Consider the following 22,449-nt stretch of genomic DNA (forward strand, 5'->3'; position numbering starts at 1 on the left):
ACTCATGCTGGTGGCACATAAAAAGCACCATTCGAGTGTGACCGTTACCAGTGCCGCCTTATTGGCACTCATGCTGGTGGCACATAAAAAGCACCATTCGAGTGTGACCGTTACCAGTGCCGCCTTATTGGCACTCATGCTGGTGGCACATAAAAAGCACCATTCGAGTGTGACCATTACCAGTGCCGCCTTATTGGCACTCATGCTGGTGGCACATAAAAAGCACCATTCGAGTGTGACCGTTACCAGTGCCGCCTTATTGGCACTCATGCTGGTGGCACATAAAAAGCACCATTCGAGTGTGACCGTTACCAGTGCCGCCTTATTGGCACTCATGCTGGTGGCACATAAAAAGCACCATTCGAGTGTGACCGTTACCAGTGCCGCCTTATTGGCACTCATGCTGGTGGCACATAAAAAGCACCATTCGAGTGTGTGACCGTTACCAGTGCCGCCTTATTGGCACTCATGCTGGTGGCACATAAAAAGCACCATTCGAGTGTGACCGTTACCAGTGCCGCCTTATTGGCACTCATGCTGGTGGCACATAAAAAGCACCATTCGAGTGTGACCGTTACCAGTGCCGCCTTCCTGGCACGTGAAAAAACATTCAAGCGAGGTTGTTGCCAGTGCCACTGGACTGGCCCCTGTGCAGGTGGCACGTAAAAAGCACCATTTGAGTGTGGTCATTGCCAGTACCACCTGACTGGCCCTCATGCCGGTGGGATGTAAAAGCATCCACTACACTCTCGGAGTGGTTGGCATTAGGAAGGGCATCCAGCTGTAGAAATTCTGCCAGATAAGTCTGGAGCCTGGTGCAGCCATCTGGTTCACCAGTCAAACCATCCAGCCCATGCCAGCATGGGAAGTGGATATTAAACGATGATGATGATGTGGAAGATACTGGTGTCGTGCAAATGCATCCATTACCCTCTGGGGGTTTGGTTGGCATTAGGAAGGGCATCCAGCCATAGAAACCGTGCAAAATCACACAGGAGTCTCATGCAGCCTTCCACTTTGCCAGCCCAGGCTGAACCGTCCAACCCATGCCAGCATGGAGAACGGATTCTAAATGATGATGATGATGATGATGATACATAAGATCATCATCATCATCATCATTTAACGTCCGTTTTCCGCGCCAGCACGGGTTGGACGGTTCGACCGGGGTCTGGGAAGCCAGGGGCTGCTCCTGGCTCCAGTCTGATCTGGCAGAGTTTCTACGGCTGGAAGCCCTTCCTAACGCCAATCATTCCGTGAGTGTAGTGGGTGCTTTTTACGTGCCACCTGCACAGGTGGCAGGGGGGGTCTGGCATCGGTCACGATCAGTTGGAGCTTGTAACGTGCCAGCGGCACGGAAGCCAGCCAAGGCGGCGCTGGCAACGTTTGGATGGTCTTTTTATGTGCCACCGGCACAGGAGCCACATTCATATTTATTCAATCTCTCTCTCTCTCTCTCTCTCTCCATTGAAGTAATATTGATCTCATTTTGTTAAGGCTTATTTTACTTTCTGTTACATCTAAACATGTCTAAAGCAAGACTGAATGTTGTTTGGAACCGACCAACTGGAACCAAGTCAGAAACCTTTTGATTAATCCTGTGTTTGATCTTTTGACTAAAAAACAAAAAGCAACCCTATTTTGAATAGTAATTAACCTGGCAGACAAGAAATTTGTTAAGCATAAATCTGTCTTATTCAATTTAGTTAATGGTGTCACTGATTTTCCCGTTCTAAATATTTCAGCTCCCAACACAAAAAACACAAAAGTATCCTTTGAAATAAGACTGAATTCCAAATTCTAATAATTTTTTTTTTTTGTTTTTGTTTTGTTTTTTTTTTTTTCGTCTCAACTCTACAGACATCACCTGTAAATTTTATCAAAATATAACAAATGTTGATTTCAAATTTTGGCACAAGGCCAGCAATTTCGAGGGAGGAGATAAGGTGATTACATTGGCCCCAGGTACACTGCTGGTACTTATTTTGTCAACCCTGAAACGATGAAAGGTAAAGTCAACCATGGCAGAATTTGAACTCAGAACATAAAGACTGACGAACTGCTGCTTAGCATTTTGGCCAGTGCAGTAAGAATTCTGCCAGTTTGCCACCTTGAATTCTATCAAAATATTAAAAAATACATTAAAAGTATATAGGAGCAGGCATGGTTTTGGGTTCAGCCCCACTGCACAGCTTCTTGGGCAAGTGTCTTCTTTTTCCTCCAGACCAACCAAAGCTTTGTGTGTGCATTTGGTAGAGAAGAACCCATCGTGTGTGAGAGAAGGAGAGTAAGGAGGTAGAAGCCTCTCCTTTCCCTTAATGACTCTTCTTGCTTGTAGAGGTTGTCTCCCCTCTTCAAGTGGATCGGGTCCTTAATTGCCATTTGGTAATTGTGATTACATTACCCAAAGGTACACAGCCTGGAGGTTAGGGTGTTGCCCTCACAATTACCAGATTGTGGGTTTGATTCCTGGACTGGGCAGCATGTTGTGTTCTTGAGCAAAACTCTTCATTTCACATTACTCTAGAGCTGTATGAAGACAGCCATGTCAAAGAATAGACCCAACGTTTTCTTTACAAGTCATAAAGCCAAACAAAAGAGGCTGAGGTAGTGTTTGCATTCTTGAAACACCAGCAACAACTGCCCAAAACAAATCCATGGGTTGGAGGGTTGTTGCCTGAATGGTACAAAGGCATCATCTATCAGGAGTCGGAGAGAACCACCAACAAATGGTGAATGCAGCATTTGCCCCATAATACTTCTACTGCTACCCTAAAGGCAGAAATAATTTTAATAAATCAAGAATTTATGTTATATGACATTTGATATATCTGCATTTTCTATGCTCTGTGTGTGTGTGTGTGTGTGTGCTCACTTATGCGACAGTCATGATGTTTGAGTCATTTTGTGTTGTGTACTTCTGTCAATAAATGTTCCCCTTAGTACATGCCTTCAAAGCTGTGTGAAATAAGGTATCCTTTACTTGGAAAACAGATAAGGTGTATGTTACTTGCAAAACAGATAAGGTATCCTTTACTTGCAAAACAGATAAGGTGTCCTTTACTTGGAAAACAGATTAGGTGTCCTTTACTTGGAAAACAGATAAGGTGTCCTTTCCTTGGAAAACAGATTAGGTGTCCTTTCCTTGGAAAACAGATTAGGTGTCCTTTCCTTGGAAAACAGATTAGGTGTCCTTTCCTTGGAAAACAGATAAGGTGTCCTTTACTTGGAAAACAGATAAGGTGTCCTTTCCTTGGAAAACAGATAAGGTGTCCTTTACTTGGAAAACAGATTAGGTGTCCTTTATTTGGAAAACAGATTAGGTGTCCTTTATTTGGAAAACAGATAAGGTGTCCTTTACTTGGAAAACAGATAAGGTGTCCTTTACTTGGAAAACAGATTAGGTGTCCTTTACTTGGAAAACAGATTAGGTGTCCTTTACTTGGAAAACAGATTAGGTGTCCTTTACTTGGAAAACAGATTAGGTGTCCTTTACTTGGAAAACAGATTAGGTGTCCTTTACTTGGAAAACAGATTAGGTGTCCTTTACTTGGAAAACAGATTAGGTGTCCTTTACTTGGAAAACAGATAAGGTGTCCCTTACTTAGAAAACAGATAAGGTGTCCCTTACTTGGAAAACAGATCTAACCAATGCTAACATGGAAAAACAATTGTAAAAACAAACAAAAACCATTTTGCAATAAATGTCTGATGAGTTTATTTTCCATATTTTTCCAGGTGAAGGAGCAAACACTGCTCGTCAAGCGAGCGTCAAAGCTGGTTTACCTTATTCCGTCCCAGCCTGTTGCATTAATATGTTGTGTGGCTCTGGCTTAAGATCTGTTGTGATGGCTGCTCAAGCGATTAAAGTTGGGGATTCTAATATTGTCATCGCAGGAGGAATGGAGAACATGAGCCGGGTAAGTCTGTTAGTCAAAGAGTTATTCTTTTAAAATTCAGATCCAAAGTGACATTTCACATTTAATGATGTGACATCTTTTTTTTTTGTCATTAAGATAATCTATAATTACTGCATGGTGCTCAGGTGCACTACAAGATTATTAACAACAAAGCAACACAGAACTAACGAGTTTAAAATGAAACATCAGTCCCCTATTTTTTCATCAAGTTTTGTAGCAATCTTGGCTTCATATTTTTTACTAGATTTTTACCAATTAACTTTTTCAAATAATTTTCCAAAATTATTCTCTCCCTTCCCATTCATTAAACTGTCTTTTAATATTTATTTCTTTACTACCCACAAGGGGCTAAACACAGAGGGGACAAACAAGAACAGACAAACGGATTAAGTCGATTACATCGACCCCAGTGCGTAACTGGTACTTAATTTATCGACCCCGAAAGGATGAAAGGTAAAGTGGACCTCGGTGGAATTTTAACTCAGAACGTAACGGCAGACGAAATACCGCTAAGTATTTCACCCGGCGCGCTAACGTTTCTGCCAGCTCGCCACCCATATTGTTTAATTTTGAACATTGACATTGCTTGGCCAAATAAACAAGCTAAGACCATCATCCTCATCATTTAACATCTGTCTTGGATGCCAGTATGGGTTTGACAGGATCCAGTGAGCCACAGAACGAACCATGTCAAGCCACAGTGTCTGCTTTGGCATGGTTTTCACAGCTGAATGTCCTTCCTAACGCCAACCACTTTACAGAATCTAGACTGTATGGTTTCCATGACAACAGCACGAATGTGGTTGCCAAGTAACACAGAAGAGAAAGAAGCAAGAAGTATTCGAATCTGGAACTCAAAGACTTATTTCAAAGAATACTTGTGTTTTTTTCTTTTGTTTTTCTTTGCATGTCGTAAACTCCAAACAAAACCGGCTGAAATATTTAGAACGGGACAATCAGTGACACCATTAATTAAATTGAATAAGACAGATTCATGCTTAACGAATTTCTTGTCTATCAGGTTAATTACTATTCAAGTGTCTTCCTATAGAGGAGATACAGGGCTACCCCAGGGTGGGTGGGAGTAACTGGAAAGAAAATCAAAATGGTGGTGATAAGGTGTCAGAGCTTAGTAGAGGGTGAGTGGAAGAGAGAATGTGGGGGTGAGTGGAGGTTAAGTTCATTAGAGTGTGAGAGGAGAGTGGTGGGTGTAGAGGGTAATGTAGTGAGTGGGACAAGGATGGAGATATGGTGGATGGTATACTAGTGGTGGGGGAGGTGAATGAAAGGAGGGGGTGATGAGTGGCTGTATGGAGAGCAGCAGCAGTGTAATAGCTCATCTGTGGATGATCATTGTTTAATGTCTGCTTTCCATGCTGGCATGGGTTGGATGGTTTGACAGGAGCTGGTCAGCTGCCCAGGGTCTATGTGTGTTTTGGTATGGTTTCTAAGGCTGGATACCCTTCCTAATGCCAACCACTTCATAGAGTGTACTGGGTGATTTGTAGGGGACAGAGAAAGGGAGATGTAGAAGAATGGGTGTAAAAATGAGCCAATTTGTCTCAGTTTCTCTTCTTTCTGAATTATTAACTGCAAAGTTTTTAGGGTTTTTTTTATTTGCCCCCTCCTCTTCAGGATGTATTCTCCATTATTAATTCTATCTCTGTGTAATAATATCTGATGTAGATGTTGAGCAGTTGGTTGGTTTCTCCAGTCATGCTTTACATCATTTAGAGAGAAGGGGGGAGAGGGGTAAACAAAGGAGGTGCAGGAAGAGTGCATATACCAGACTTGGTGGCAGGCAATGAGTAAATGAATGCTACATACAGAGAAAGAATCATAGTGATAGAGGAGGGAGGGAAATAATTATTTCCTTTTCAAAATTAATATTCATTTCATCGTTTGGTATAAACAGCAAGCAATTTCATAAAAGCTGAATTGCTATTGTATGGAAGCCATATATTCTGGTATTACCCATGGGGGCAAAAGTATGTACTTCCAAAGTTACTCCTCATATGATTGGTGACCCTCGTTTACACGTGTGAATCTATTTCTTTTCTTAGGCTCCGCATTGTACTCACATGAGGGCTGGCACCAAGATGGGAGACATTAACATGGTAGACACAGTCTTGAAGGATGGCTTAATTGACCCTTTTTACCAATATCACATGGGTATAACAGGTGAGATAATTACCTTTTTTTAATTTTTTCAATTTCTTAGTTTTTGGTTAATTCCTTTTAATCAAACAGTAATTGCTTGAGTCGTAGGATGCACAAAATAAATTACTTTTAAGGATTTAATTTTTTCCATACCAACATTGAAAGCTTGGTTTTTACAATTATATCTAATTTTTTGCAAATTACAGAGCCGGGCATGGCTGTGGGGTTAAGAAGTTTGTTCCCCAAACACATTGTTGCAAGTTCAGTCCCACTTTGCTGCCTTCTGTTATAGCCCCAGACCAGCCAAACACATGTGATAGGATTTGGTTGATGGAGACTGTACAGAAGCCCATCATATGTGTGTTTTGTGGGGTTGGGTATTTCCCTCACTTCCACTGGTTTGTAAGCAATGGCTTCCTGGCAATGTCGTTGGCTTGCAGTCCTCCACAAAACCATGTCCAAGCTTGTTGACACATTCCACAATCTTTCTAAACAAAAGACATGTCCAGTTCTCTGCACAAAACCTGTCCAAGCTGTTTGTTTTTTGATAGACTGGAAGGTAATTATCTCCCTTAAAAACAAGGGTTGGTGACAGGAAGAGCATCCAACTGTACAAAACTCTGCACCCCCCTTGTCTTACCCATGTAAACAGAAAAGTAAACACCAAAACAAGGAGGATGTCATAGAATTATTATTATTTACTGATGTGTGTATTTACTTTTTTTTTTTCTAATTAAAACATGGAAAGTATCTTAACAAGTCAAAGTGAAAATTTAGGTTGTCTCTTATATTTATTGTTCTGCTCTTTTTATTTTTTTTTTTTCTAATTAAAACATGGAAAGTATCTTAACAAGTCAAAGTGAAAATTTAGGTTGTCTCTTATATTTATTGTTCTGCTCTTTTTATTTTTTTTTTTTCTGTCTAAGTCCCTTGGCTACTTCAGATAAATTAGGGAAATAGTTGGGCTGAAAATAGTCATTGAGCCAGAAGCACATGTCCACAGCTGTCCTCTTATCTCCAGAAATAAACCTATCCTTTTCATTAATGGCATGGCAGTCTTGGAGAATATTATTTCCTTTCCTCAAGTGGAACTGGTCTTAATTGCTATTTGGTAATTATGATATCTGCCCTAGAAGTGAAGATAATTTTAATAAATCAAGAATTTATGTTGTATGATATTTGATAGACCTGTATTAATCTAAGTAATACACCAATAGATTGATCATCATCATCATCGTTTAATGTCCGCTTTCCATGCTAGCATGGGTTGGATGATTAGTTTAAATGAAATACGATTTCATTATAATTAGTGTCAGTTTATTTAAATGTCGTGCTTGAGGAAACCTATTGAGTCAAGTACAATAAAATCATTAAAATCAAATGGAAGTTGTAGTTGTGATCCCCGTGCTGGTGGCACGTAAAAAGCATCATCTGAACATGTCTGATGCCAGCACTGCCTTGACTGGCTTCCATGCCACTAGCATGTAAAAAGCTCCAACCAATCGTGGCAGTTTGCCAGCCTCCTCTGACCCCTGTGCCAGTGGCACGTAAAAAAAGCACCTACTACACTCTCGGAGTGGTTGGCGTTAGGAAGGGCATCCAGCTATAAAAAGGCTACCAGATCAGACTGGAGCCTGGTGCAACCTCCTGACTTCCCAGACCCCAGTCGAACTGTCCAACCCATGCTAGCATGGAAAACGGATGCTAAATGATGATGATGATGTCATTACACCAAGAAATACATTTTAAAACCCTTCAGACAAGACAACTACCTCATCAGATTGTGTGTCTGAAGTTATTCATATTTAGATAACACCAACAGTGGTGCTAGAATGGGGCAGTTTTACCAAAAGAAAGCAGTGCTGTACCTCAAATAAAGTGAAAATTGTTTTGGAAGCCTCAAATTGTCTTCACTTTTATAAATACATCTTAACTTTGGAAATTCATTTTTCTCTCAGCTGAAAATGTTGCCCAGAAAATGAACATATCCCGCTCGGAGCAAGATCAATTTGCCGTCCTGTCTCAACAGAAATGTGATGCTGCCCAAGTCTCAGGACATTTTAAGAAAGAAATTGTTCCTGTTAGTGTCAAGACAAGAAATGGTTTGTATTTTTTGTATATTTGTACCATTTATTGATAAAGTTGTCAGACTAAAAGATATAAATGCGTAAGGACGAGAACAGTTGTGTAAAGAAGTGACAATCTCTGACTGTGGAGGGAACCTGTGGAAGAGGTAGACCCAGAGAGATTTGGGATGAGGTGGTGAAGCATGATCTTCAAATGCTGGGGCTTCGTGGAGGCAATGACTAGTGACCGAGACCTTTGGTGATACGCTCTGCTTGAGAAGACCCATCAAGCCAAGTGAGATTGCAGGCATGGCCAATGCCTGTCTCACATAACTGGCATTCATGCTGGTGGCATGTAAAAAGCAACCTTCGAACATTGGGCAATGTGCTGTGCTTGAGAAGACCTGCCAAGCCAAGTGAGACCATAGTCATGGCATGTAAAAAGCACCCTTTGAACTTTGGGCGTCATGGAGGCAGTGACAAGTGGCCGAGACCTTTGGTGATATACCATGCTTGAGAAGATTTGTCAAGCCAAGTGAGATTGCAGGCATGGTTGATGCTGGTGTCACATAACTGGGCACCTGTGCTGGTGGCACGTAATAAGCATCCACTACACTCTTGGAGTGGCTGGCATTAGGAAGCGCATCCAGCTGTAGAAACCTTGCCAGATCAGATTGAAACCTGGTGCAGCTTACCAGTTTTCAGTCAAACTGTCCAACCCATGCCAGCATGGAAAATGGATGTTAAATAATGATGGCAGTTAAAATGTGTCTCAATACTTAGTTTTAGCTTTTTGATTCTAAATTCCATTTCTGCTGATCTCAACTTTGGATCACATTCTATTGGAATCCATGAAATAAGTACCTGGCATATAATGAAATTAATTTAATCAGCAATGTTGTTGTTCTTGTATATTTATTCCTGCCCCAACTCAACCAACGTTCAATAGAAGAGAGCTCTCAATGGTCACCAGGTTTTGGTCTCCTACACACCTCCTCAGTGTACAACTCTCCATCAATACTCATTACCTTGACGTTCCCCTGTTTTATAAGAGTCAACCATGGAATTCAAATTCTGGCTGTTTGAGAGAGAGAGAATAAGCTGAAGTGAAGATTCACCAAACATCTCTCTCTCTAATATCTCTCTAGATGTCACTTGAATATCCTGCCATTGTTTGCTGTGACATCAAAAAACATTTTGATATTCTAGAACAACATAATCCTATTTCTAACTCTACTGACATCACAACTGTATGACTAATTCAAACTATGACATCACAACTATATCTGTTGTTTCAAGCATTTGTCGCATAAAAAGCACCCTTTACACTCTGTAAAGTGGTTGGCATTCGGAGGGGCATCCATCTGTAGAAACCAAACAAAAACAGACTGGCCCTGCCAATTCCTGTCAAGGCAACCAACCCATGCCAGCATGGAAAACAGACATTCAGTGATGACGATGATTCCAACCATTATAACATTACGACCAACCTTTCTTCTTTTATTCACCTCATTCTTAAAACAATTCTCTTCGACACTAAGCATCTTTCCATTCCATAAATATTTATTCCACTTTTACAGGAGAATTAATTGTTGACAAAGATGAATTTCCTCGGCCCAATTCTACAACTGAGGCACTGGCGAAGCTAAAACCTTGCTTCGTAAAAGAGAATGGAACAGTTACTGCTGGGAATGCTTCTGGTAAGTTTAGAATCTCTGACAATCAGCTCCATTGACTGAAAGCATCGCATTCTGACTTGAAATACTAGAACAGTAAATTATTCTAGGATCTTGTGGCATCTAATGTACATTTGTTGAGGCTTCCAAACCTCAGGTCACCTGTTCAATCAATCATTGAAGGATGAAAAATTAAACACTCAAAATGGAGCAGACATGGCTGGCTGTGTGGTTAAGAAGGTTGCTTCCTGGCCATGAGGATTTGGGGTTCAGTCTCATTTCAGGGCACTTTGGGAAAGTGTCTTTTAGAGCTCCTGGGTAACCAAAACCTTATAAATGGATTTTGGAGTGAGAAACTGAAGGAAGCCTTTTTTTGTGTGTGTGTGTGTGTGTATCTCGTTGTCTTGACATCATATAATAGTTGTAACTGAGTGTCACCCTTATGCAAGCAGTGTTATCAGCTTCCAGTCTTCGATGATGTGAGATAATGTTACCTTGCTTGGAAACAGGTGAGGGTCTGTGACAGGATGGGTATCCAGCTGTAGGGAAACCTGCCACAACAAATTCCATCTGATCCATGCAGGCGCAAAGAACTAGATGTTAAAGGATGATGTTGTGTGCTCTGAGAATCAGTCTTTTAATCAAAAACATTCCATTCATGACCATCCTATCTTTCAGGTATAATGTATCTAAGACTACATTATCAAAGGTGTCCTCTTTTTCTCTTTTGCAAATAGTAAAGTGTGATTTGAGGGGTTTTTGGTTGCTATGTTTAACATATTGAGTGATCACCAAGTCTTTTGATAATTGGCACATGTTTTAACGAGTTCTGTTTTTCCCTGCAGGAATTAACGATGGTGCTGCTGCTGTGATGTTGATGTCGAGAACAGAAGCCATTGAACGAAGAATTAAACCACTTGCTCAGATAGTGTCTTGGGCCCAAGCTGGTATTGATCCTTCAATCATGGGCACTGGACCAATTCCTGCTGTTCGAAAAGCTGTATGTTTTATTAGAGTTTCATATTTTAAATCTTTATAAATTCCTCAATTTACTAAAAACTTCCCATTAGTTGTGTTCTGTATTGTGAGTTCAAACCCTACTAAGGTCGGTTTTGACTTTCAAACATGCATCATCATCATCGTTTAACGTCCGCTTTCCATGCTGGCATGGGTTGGACGATTTGACAGAGGGCTGGTGAACCAGATGGCTGCACCAGGCTCCAATCTGATCTGGCAGAATTTCTACAGCTGGATGCCCTTCCTAATGCCAATCCCTCCAAGCGTGTAGTGGGTGCTTTTTACATGCCACCAGCACGGGAGCCAGTCTTCCTGTCACCAACCCTTGTTTTTATGGGAGGTAATTACCTTCCAGTCTATCAAACAACGGACAGCTTGGACAGGTTTTGTGCAGACCACATTCAAATGGTGCTTTTGACTTGCCACCGACATGGGAGCCAGTCAGGGGCCACTGGCATCGACCACATTCGGGGCCTATAAAATAAATTCACTTGACTATATTTATGTGAGGAAATGGTGAAATGATAGCAAAAACAGTAAAATGCCTGGTGGTGTTATAGTCAGGTTCCTTTGTTCTGAATTCAGATCCCACTACCATTACTGTAGCAAGTCCCTGTTGAAGTTTATTACCAAATAAGGCAGTCTTACATTAGAACATTGATATTTCTGTACCAAAAGACAGTATTTTTATGTTTAAAGTTTAATATTTTTATTCATACCTGTGTCTGTGTGTCCAGACATAGATACACATCTCCATCATCAAGCATCCATTTACCATTCTATGATGCAGTGGATACTTCAACAGGCACCGGCAAGTCAGAGGAATACACCAAGCTCCAATATCTGGATTCTATGATTGGATGGTTTTCCTAAGGTCAGCCACTTTACAGAATGCTTTGGGTCTTTTTAAGGAGCCCTGGCATTGGTGTAGTCACCGAGTAACTTGCAAGACAGGACCCTCAACTGAAGGGAGAGCCATATTGAGGTGGCTTAATGTCAGGTGATGAGAGGTTAAGGTATGGTAGACAGGGACAGGTGTTTTGCTGAAGGGGAAATGCATAGTTACACCATTTATGGAGATGCTTCAGAGCCTATCCTCAAATTACAGGAAGGTGAATAGGAGAAGTGGTACAGGTGGATAAGTTCACTGGAGTATGAGAGGTGTGCGGCAGATGGATTGAGTTGATGTTAGAGGGAAATGCAGGAAAATGTGAAAACAAACGATCACTTTTACATTTTGAGATTTTTTTTGTCTCTTTTTCAGCTTGAAAAGGCAGGTTGGAATATGGACAGTGTGGATGTTTTTGAGTTAAATGAGGCATTTGCAGCTCAGTCCTGTGCGGTCATCAAAGAATTACAATGTGATCCTAAGAAAGTATGTTTAAGTTCAATTTGTAGTTAAAAATTCCATCATAGTTTGTCTGGATCCATTTCATTTGACATTGATTACCTTTTTGTCTTACTAAATTATCTCCCCTCTTCTAACACCAAGTCTTTCACTTGCCTCCCCACCACACACACTACATCAGTCTCTACCCTTATTCTTGTGCAATCTGCTCACAAACACATAATTTCCCTCTCTCTCTCTCTCTCTCTCTCTCTCATCCTTCTCCTATTTACTATATTATCAATAATATTGATATGCTAACTTTTTGTTTTTGTATGTATGTAATGTATGTATCTTGTGGTGTGTGTCCCAGTCAGGTGGCGCTGGCATAAACCATGTTCAGATGGTGCCTTTTACGTGCTACCGGCACATGAGCCAGTCGGGGCAGGGAGGCTGGCATCGACCATGTTCAGATGGTGCCTTTTACGTGCTACCGGCACATGAGCCAGTCGGGGCAGGGAGGCTGGCATCGACCATGTTCAGATGGTGCATTTTACATGCTACCGGCACATGAGCCAGTCGGGGCAGGGAGGGAGGCTGGCATCGACCACGTTCAGATGGTGCCTTTTACATGCTGCCGGCACATGAGCCAGTCGGGGCAGGGAGGCTGGCATCGACCACGTTCAGATGGTGCCTTTTACGTGCTACCGGCACATGAGCCAGTCGGGGCAGGGAGGCTGGCATCGACCACGTTCAGATGGTGCATTTTACATGCTACCGGCACATGAGCCAGTCGGGGCAGGGAGGCTGGCATCGACCACGTTCAGATGGTGCCTTTTACGTGCTACCGGCACATGAGCCAGTCGGGGCAGGGAGGCTGGCATCGACCACGTTCAGATGGTGCCTTTTACGTGCTACCGGCACATGAGCCAGTCGGGGCAGGGAAGCTGGCATCGACCATGTTCAGATGGTGCATTTTACATGCTACCGGCACATGAGCCAGTCGGGGCAGGGAGGCTGGCATCGACCACGTTCAGATGGTGCCTTTTACGTGCTACCGGCACATGAGCCAGTCGGGGCAGGGAGGCTGGCATCGACCACGTTCTTATGGTGCCTTTTACATGCTACCGGCACATGAGCCAGTCGGGGCAGGGAGGCTGGCATCGACCATGTTCAGATGGTGCATTTTACATGCTACCGGCACATGAGCCAGTCGGGGCAGGGAGGCTGGCATCGACCATGTTCAGATGGTGCATTTTACGTGCTACCGGCACATGAGCCAGTCGGGGCAGGGAGGCTGGCATCGACCATGTTCAGATGGTGCATTTTACATGCTACCGGCACATGAGCCAGTCGGGGCAGGGAGGCTGGCATCGACCACGTTCAGATGGTGCCTTTTACATGCTACCGGCACATGAGCCAGTCGGGGCAGGGAGGCTGGCATCGACCATGTTCAGATGGTGCATTTTACATGCTACCGGCACATGAGCCAGTCGGGGCAGGGAGGCTGGCATCGACCATGTTCAGATGGTGCCTTTTACGTGCTACCGGCACATGAGCCAGTCGGGGCAGGGAGGCTGGCATCGACCATGTTCAGATGGTGCATTTTACATGCTACCGGCACATGAGCCAGTCGGGGCAGGGAGGCTGGCATCGACCACGTTCAGATGGTGCCTTTTACATGCTACCGGCACATGAGCCAGTCGGGGCAGGGAGGCTGGCATCGACCACGTTCAGATGGTGCCTTTTACGTGCTACCGGCACATGAGCCAGTCGGGGCAGGGAGGCTGGCATCGACCACGTTCAGATGGTGCCTTTTACGTGCTACCGGCACATGAGCCAGTCGGGGCAGGGAGGCTGGCATCGACCACGTTCAGATGGTGCCTTTTACGTGCTACCGGCACATGAGCCAGTCGGGGCAGGGAGGCTGGCATCGACCACGTTCAGATGGTGCCTTTTACATGCTACCGGCACATGAGCCAGTCGGGGCAGGGAGGCTGGCATCGACCATGTTCAGATGGTGCATTTTACATGCTACCGGCACATGAGCCAGTCGGGGCAGGGAGGCTGGCATCGACCATGTTCAGATGGTGCCTTTTACGTGCTACCGGCACATGAGCCAGTCGGGGCAGGGAGGCTGGCATCGACCATGTTCAGATGGTGCATTTTACATGCTACCGGCACATGAGCCAGTCGGGGCAGGGAGGCTGGCATCGACCATGTTCAGATGGTGCCTTTTACGTGCTACCGGCACATGAGCCAGTCGGGGCAGGGAGGCTGGCATCGACCATGTTCAGATGGTGCCTTTTACGTGCTACCGCACATGAGCCAGTCGGGGCAGGAGGCTGGCATCGACCATGTTCAGATGGTGCATTTTACATGCTACCGGCACATGAGCCAGTCGGGGCAGGGAGGCTGGCATGAACCATGTTCAGATGGTGCATTTTACGTGCTACCGGCACATGAGCCAGTCGGGGCAGGGAGGCTGGCATCGACCACGTTCAGATGGTGCCTTTTACATGCTGCCGGCACATGAGCCAGTCGGGGCAGGGAGGCTGGCATCGACCACGTTCAGATGGTGCCTTTTAGATGCTACCGGCACATGAGCCAGTCGGGGCAGGGAGGCTGGCATCGACCATGTTCAGATGGTGCATTTTACATGCTACCGGCACATGAGCCAGTCGGGGCAGGGAGGCTGGCATCGACCATGTTCAGATGGTGCTTTTACGTGCTACCGGCACATGAGCCAGTCGGGGCAGGGAGGCTGGCATCGACCACGTTCAGATGGTGCCTTTCACGTGCTACCGGCACATGAGCCAGTCGGGGCAGGGAGGCTGGCATAAACCATGTTCAGATGGTGCATTTTACGTGCTACCGGCACATGAGCCAGTCGGGGCAGGGAGGCTGGCATCGACCACGTTCAGATGGTGCCTTTTAGATGCTACCGGCACATGAGCCAGTCGGGGCAGGGAGGCTGGCATCGACCATGTTCAGATGGTGCATTTTACATGCTACCGGCACATGAGCCAGTCGGGGCAGGGAGGCTGGCATCGACCATGTTCAGATGGTGCTTTTACGTGCTACCGGCACATGAGCCAGTCGGGGCAGGGAGGCTGGCATCGACCACGTTCAGATGGTGCCTTTCACGTGCTACCGGCACATGAGCCAGTCGGGGCAGGGAGGCTGGCATGAACCATGTTCAGATGGTGCATTTTACGTGCTACCGGCACATGAGCCAGTCGGGGCAGGGAGGCTGGCATCGACCACGTTCAGATGGTGCCTTTTACATGCTACCGGCACATGAGCCAGTCGGGGCAGGGAGGCTGGCATCGACCATGTTCAGATGGTGCATTTTACATTCTACCGGCACATGAGCCAGTCGGGGCAGGGAGGCTGGCATCGACCATGTTCAGATGGTGCATTTTACATGCTACCGGCACATGAGCCAGTCGGGGCAGGGAGGCTGGCATCGACCATGTTCAGATGGTGCATTTTACATTCTACCGGCACATGAGCCAGTCGGGGCAGGGAGGCTGGCATCGACCATGTTCAGATGGTGCATTTTACATGCTACCGGCACATGAGCCAGTCGGGGCAGGGAGGCTGGCATCGACCATGTTCAGATGGTGCATTTTACATGCTACCGGCACATGAGCCAGTCGGGGCGGGGAGGCTGGCATCGACCATGTTCAGATGGTGCATTTTACATGCTACCGGCACATGAGCCAGTCGGGGCGGGGAGGCTGGCATCGACCATGTTCAGATGGTGCATTTTACATGCTACCGGCACATGAGCCAGTCGGGGCAGGGAGGCTGGCATCGACCATGTTCAGATGGTGCATTTTACATGCTACCGGCACATGAGCCAGTCGGGGCGGGGAGGCTGGCATCGACCATGTTCAGATGGTGCATTTTACATGCTACCGGCACATGAGCCAGTCGGGGCAGGGAGGCTGGCATCGACCATGTTCAGATGGTGCATTTTACATGCTACCGGCACATGAGCCAGTCGGGGCAGGGAGGCTGGCATCGACCATGTTCAGATGGTGCATTTTACATTCTACCGGCACATGAGCCAGTCGGGGGCAGGGAGGCTGGCATCGACCATGTTCAGATGGTGCATTTTACATTCTACCGGCACATGAGCCAGTCGGGGCAGGGAGGCTGGCATCGACCATGTTCAGATGGTGCCTTTTACGTGCTACCGGCACATGAGCCAGTCGGGGCAGGGAGGCTGGCATCGACCATGTTCAGATGGTGCATTTTACATGCTACCGGCACATGAGCCAGTCGGGGCAGGGAGGCTGGCATCGACCATGTTCAGATGGTGCATTTTACATGCTACCGGCACATGAGCCAGTCGGGGCAGGGAGGCTGGCATCGACCATGTTCAGATGGTGCATTTTACATGCTACCAGCACATGAGCCAGTCGGGGCAGGGAGGCTGGCATCGACCATGTTCAGATGGTGCATTTTACATGCTACCGGCACATGAGCCAGTCGGGGCAGGGAGGCTGGCATCGACCATGTTCAGATGGTGCATTTTACATGCTACCGGCACATGAGCCAGTCGGGGCAGGGAGGCTGGCATCGACCATGTTCAGATGGTGCATTTTACATGCTACCGGCACATGAGCCAGTCGGGGCAGGGAGGCTGGCATCGACCATGTTCAGATGGTGCATTTTACATGCTACCGGCACATGAGCCAGTCGGGGCAGGGAGGCTGGCATCGACCATGTTCAGATGGTGCATTTTACATGCTACCGGCACATGAGCCAGTCGGGGCAGGGAGGCTGGCATCGACCATGTTCAGATGGTGCATTTTACATGCTACCGGCACATGAGCCAGTCGGGGCAGGGAGGCTGGCATCGACCATGTTCAGATGGTGCCTTTTACATGCTACCGGCACATGAGCCAGTTGGGGCAGGGAGGCTGGCATAAACCATATTCAGATGGTGCCTTTTACGTGCTACCGGCACATGAGCCAGTCGGGGCAGGGAGGCTGGCATCGACCATGTTCAGATGGTGCATTTTACATCATACCGGCACATGAGCCAGTCGGGGCAGGGAGGCTGGCATCGACCATGTTCAGATGGTGCCTTTTACGTGCTACCGGCACATGAGCCAGTCGGGGCAGGGAGGCTGGCATCGACCATGTTCAGATGGTGCATTTTACATCATACCGGCACATGAGCCAGTCGGGGCAGGGAGGCTGGCATAAACCATGTTCAGATGGTGCCTTTTACGTGCTACCGGCGCATGAGCCAGTCGGGGCAGGGAGGCTGGCATAAACATGTTCAGATGGTGCATTTTACATGCTACCGGCACATGAGCCAGTCGGGGCAGGGAGGCTGGCATCGACCACGTTCAGATGGTGCCTTTCACGTGCTACCGGCACATGAGCGAGTCGGGGCAGGGAGGCTGGCATCGACCACGTTCAGATGGTGCCTTTCACGTGCTACCGGCGCATGAGCCAGTCGGGGCAGGGAGGCTGGCATCGACCACGTTCAGATGGTGCCTTTTACATGCTACCAGCACATGAGCCAGTCGGGGCAGGGAGGCTGGCATAAACCATTTTCAGATGGTGCATTTTACATGCTACCGGCACATGAGCCAGTCGGGGCAGGGAGGCTGGCATCGACCATGTTCAGATGGTGCATTTTACATGCTACCGGCACATGAGCCAGTCGGGGCAGGGAGGCTGGCATCGACCATGTTCAGATGGTGCCTTCTACGTGCTACCGGCACATGAGCCAGTTGGGGCAGGGAGGCTGGCATAAACCATGTTCAGATGGTGCATTTTACATGCTACCGGCACATGAGCCAGTCGGGGCAGGGAGGCTGGCATCGACCATGTTCAGATGGTGCATTTTACATGCTACCGGCACATGAGCCAGTCGGGGCAGGGGGAGGCTGGCATCGACCACGTTCAGATGGTGCCTTTCACGTGCTACCGGCACATGAGCCAGTCGGGGCAGGGAGGCTGGCATATAAACCATGTTCAGATGGTGCTTTACATGCTACCGGCACATGAGCCAGTCGGGGCAGGGAGGTGCTGGCCATCGACCACGTTCAGAGTGCCTTTACAGTGCTACCGGCACATGAGCCAGTCGGGGCAGGGAGGCTGGCATCGACCACGTTCAGATGGTGCCTTTTACATGCTACCGGCACATGAGCCAGTCGGGGCAGGGAGGCTGGCATAAACCATGTTCAGATGGTGCCTTTCACGTGCTACCGGCACATGAGCCAGTCGGGGCAGGGAGGCTGGCATCGACCACGTTCAGATGGTGACTTTTACGTGCTACCGGCACATGAGCCAGTCGGGGCAGGGAGGCTGGCATCGACCATGTTCAGATGGTGCATTTTACATCATACCGGCACATGAGCCAGTCGGGGCAGGAAGGCTGGCATAAACCATGTTCAGATGGTGCCTTTTACGTGCTACCGGCACATGAGCCAGTCGGGGCAGGGAGGCTGGCATAAACCATGTTCAGATGGTGCCTTTCACGTGCTACCGGCACATGAGCCAGTCGGGGCAGGGAGGCTGGCATCGACCACGTTCAGATGGTGACTTTTACGTGCTACCGGCACATGAGCCAGTCGGGGCACGGAGGCTGGCATCGACCATGTTCAGATGGTGCATTTTACATGCTACCGGCACATGAGCCAGTCGGGGCAGGGAGGCTGGCATCGACCATGTTCAGATGGTGCATTTTACGTGCTACCGGCACATGAGCCAGTCGGGGCAGGGAGGCTGGCATCGACCATGTTCAGATGGTGGTGCATTTTACGTGCTACCGGCACATGAGCCAGTCGGGGCAGGGAGGCTGGCATCGACCATGTTCAGATGTGCATTTTACATGCTACCGGCACATGAGCCAGTCGGGGCAGGGAGGCTGGCATCGACCATGTTCAGATGGTGCATTTTACGTGCTACCGGCACATGAGCCAGTCGGGGCAGGGAGGCTGGCATCGACCATGTTCAGATGGTGCATTTTACGTGCTACCGGCACATGAGCCAGTCGGGGCAGGGAGGCTGGCATCGACCATGTTCAGATGGTGCATTTTACGTGCTACCGGCACATGAGCCAGTCGGGGCAGGGAGGCTGGCATCGACCGTGTTCAGATGGTGCATTTTACATGCTACCGGCACATGAGCCAGTCGGGGCAGGGAGGCTGGCATCGACCATGTTCAGATGGTGCATTTTACATGCTACCGGCACATGAGCCAGTCGGGGCAGGGAGGCTGGCATCGACCATGTTCGGATGGTGCATTTTACGTGCTACCGGCACATGAGCCAGTCGGGGCAGGGAGGCTGGCATCGACCATGTTCGGATGGTGCATTTTACATGCTACCGGCACATGAGCCAGTCGGGGCAGGGAGGCTGGCATCGACCATGTTCGGATGGTGCATTTTACATGCTACCGGCACATGAGCCAGTCGGGGCAGGGAGGCTGGCATCGACCATGTTCGGATGGTGCATTTTACGTGCTACCGGCACATGAGCCAGTCGGGGCAGGGAGGCTGGCATCGACCATGTTCGGATGGTGCATTTTACATGCTACCGGCACATGAGCCAGTCGGGGCAGGGAGGCTGGCATCGACCATGTTCGGATGGTGCATTTTACGTGCTACCGGCACATGAGCCAGTCGGGGCAGGGAGGCTGGCATCGACCATGTTCGGATGGTGCATTTTACATGCTACCGGCACATGAGCCAGTCGGGGCAGGGAGGCTGGCATCGACCATGTTCAGATGGTGCCTTTTACATGCTACCGGCACATGAGCCAGTCGGGGCAGGGAGGCTGGCATCGACCATGTTCGGATGGTGCATTTTACGTGCTACCGGCACATGAGCCAGTCGGGGCAGGGAGGCTGGCATCGACCATGTTCGGATGGTGCATTTTCCGTGCTACCGGCACATGAGCCAGTCGGGGCAGGGAGGCTGGCATCGACCATGTTCGGATGGTGCATTTTACGTGCTACCGGCACATGAGCCAGTCGGGGCAGGGAGGCTGGCATAAACCATTTTATTTTGAGTCTGGTTATTCATATTGTTACGACCTGCTGTCGCTCGAACTCGAACCCGGGATCCCAACAAGTCAAGCGACCACGATTGACCAGGCTCAATCAATCGGGAAAGTTCGCCTCGGAACTCAGAGAGGAGAGAGACACAGAGAGAGACACGAAGGCAATCAGCTTACATTCAACACTAGTTTATAACAATTATTAGAACATCAAATACATTTAAAGATACATCAGATATATCAAAGAAGGAAACAACAGATCAAAGCATTTAAACAGTATGCAGATGCAATATACAGTTCAGACACAATAGTTCGAATCCAATTAAAACAACGATACAGTTCACATCAAATCACATTAAAGTCCTTCTCTTTTTCTTTAGCACTTATCAATACATTTCAACAACTCTTTTTTCTTTCCTTAATTCACAATGTCTTTTTACTGTATCATTTCTTTTCCACAACAATTCTGAACATAAATACCACAACTCAATAACACACCAACAAGTCCTTTACTCAATTCACATTGTTCAATTCTTTAGCATTTCTTTAGCCTTTAGCACTGTTCTTTCTTTTTCTCTCTTTCTTTTACATAGGTAACACGTATCAATACATAATTAAACACATACCGTCAACAACAGCCAAAAGACACTAACAAAACTTTACTGGAACAATTTCAGACGATTACTACTGTAATTGCCAAGCCCTCTCTCTCGCTCTCAGTCCTCTGTGTATCTCCCTCTCCTTCACGCTACTGTCATACTCTCGTCTGTCATCTCTCATGACTGTGTGTCTGTCTTTCTCTGTGCTTCCTTCGTAATCCTTTTGCTGTCTCTGGCAGAACTACCTGTTGCCAATTCACTCTGTTCCTGACTGACTCGTCTCTCACAGAGTTTCCAGCCGACTGTGTTTACAGCTCAAAGTTCCTCCTTTTTAATGGGGTGTTTACAACGAACTTTTGTTCACCTGAAAGGGGTCGCAGGTCTACCCAGAACCAATCAATCCACCTGAATCTGACAGGACAATGGATCTATTCCAAAGTAGGTCGCAACCAACTGTCCTTAAATTGAACCACAACAATATATTTTAGGCGTTTTTTTTTTCCTTTTTGCTTTTTTTTTTAACTTTACCTCCATGTATTGGATTGTTAAAGAAAGAAAGGAGATTACCATGGAATGTTGTTACTTTATTTCATTTAAACAATGACTGATTGATCTGATTTTATTCATAAATTAATTGCTTTATAAAAACAGCAGACAGAATTCCAATTGTCTTGGATTTTACTTAAATGTGTCAATATGGTTATGATAATGTCATCATCATCGTGATTGTTTTAACGTCTATTTTTCCATGCTTGCATGGGTTAGACAGAATTTGGTAACACAGATATTCTGCAGCCAGATGCCCTTCCTTGTTTTTGAGTTAGGAAATATTTCTTCATGGCCGGACTGTCTTCATGGCAGATTGGAAATGAAGGACAGGACCTGAATGATGCTGATGCGTGTTTACAAAGATTGACCAATGTCAAAGCAAGAAGACATGCACACATACACACACACACAAATATGGTGGGCTTCTTTCAGTTTCCATCTACTAAATCCATTCACAAGGCTTTGGTTGCTCTGAGACTAAAGTAGAAAACACTTGTCCAAGATGTCATGCAATGGGACTGAACCCAAAGCCTCATGGTTGTGAAGCTAGCTTCTTAAAACTAAACCAAATAATAATATTTTTTTTTTTTTTTGAAATTTATGTTTTTTTGTATATTTTTCTCATTCCAGGTGAATCTGTGTGGTGGAGCTATATCGTTAGGCCACCCCCTGGCTGCCTCAGGAACTCGTATCCTAGTCACATTATTATACAACATGCAACGGCTTCAGTTGAAACGAGGTGTTGCTGCCCTTTGCGTTGGGGGTGGCATGGGTATTGCTATATGTGTGGAAGCTGTTTGAGAAGTTCTCTTGCCTTAAATATCTCTGGAAATTTGCCTGAATATACATGCTCTCTCTTTCTTTTCATATATATAATTATTTCATAAAAAATATGATATATATTTATTGCATATTTTTCTTGCTATTATTATTCTTATTACTTTATAATATGGAGAGCTAAAAATGGTTGTATCAGACAAAATGCCTTACAATATTTAGTTTTCATTTTTTCTGTATTTGGAATTTAAAGCCTCACTGCTAATTTGCCTTTCATCCCTCTGCTATACGTACCAGATGTATACTAGGGTTGGTTCAGTTAATTATA

At 46.5% G+C, this 22,449-nt stretch overlaps 1 protein-coding gene across 1 annotated transcript in view; it reads left to right on the forward strand.

The window, feature by feature from the left end:
- Positions 1-22,250, forward strand: part of LOC115209761 (acetyl-CoA acetyltransferase, cytosolic) — a 26,419-nt gene extending 4,169 nt beyond the window's left edge. Inside the window, exons 3-9 of the mRNA XM_029778273.2 lie at positions 3,739-3,920; positions 5,984-6,101; positions 8,039-8,182; positions 9,727-9,846; positions 10,668-10,822; positions 12,104-12,214; positions 21,975-22,250. Of these exons, the coding sequence (XP_029634133.1) occupies positions 3,739-3,920; positions 5,984-6,101; positions 8,039-8,182; positions 9,727-9,846; positions 10,668-10,822; positions 12,104-12,214; positions 21,975-22,145 (1,001 nt within the window). The 3' untranslated portion in view covers positions 22,146-22,250. The remainder of the gene's footprint in view (positions 1-3,738; positions 3,921-5,983; positions 6,102-8,038; positions 8,183-9,726; positions 9,847-10,667; positions 10,823-12,103; positions 12,215-21,974) is intronic.
- Positions 22,251-22,449: the final 199 nt, after the last annotated feature.

The sequence above is a fragment of the Octopus sinensis genome, linkage group LG3, assembly GCF_006345805.1.
Source record: "Octopus sinensis linkage group LG3, ASM634580v1, whole genome shotgun sequence".
In the NCBI taxonomy this organism is placed as follows: domain Eukaryota; kingdom Metazoa; phylum Mollusca; class Cephalopoda; order Octopoda; family Octopodidae; genus Octopus; species Octopus sinensis.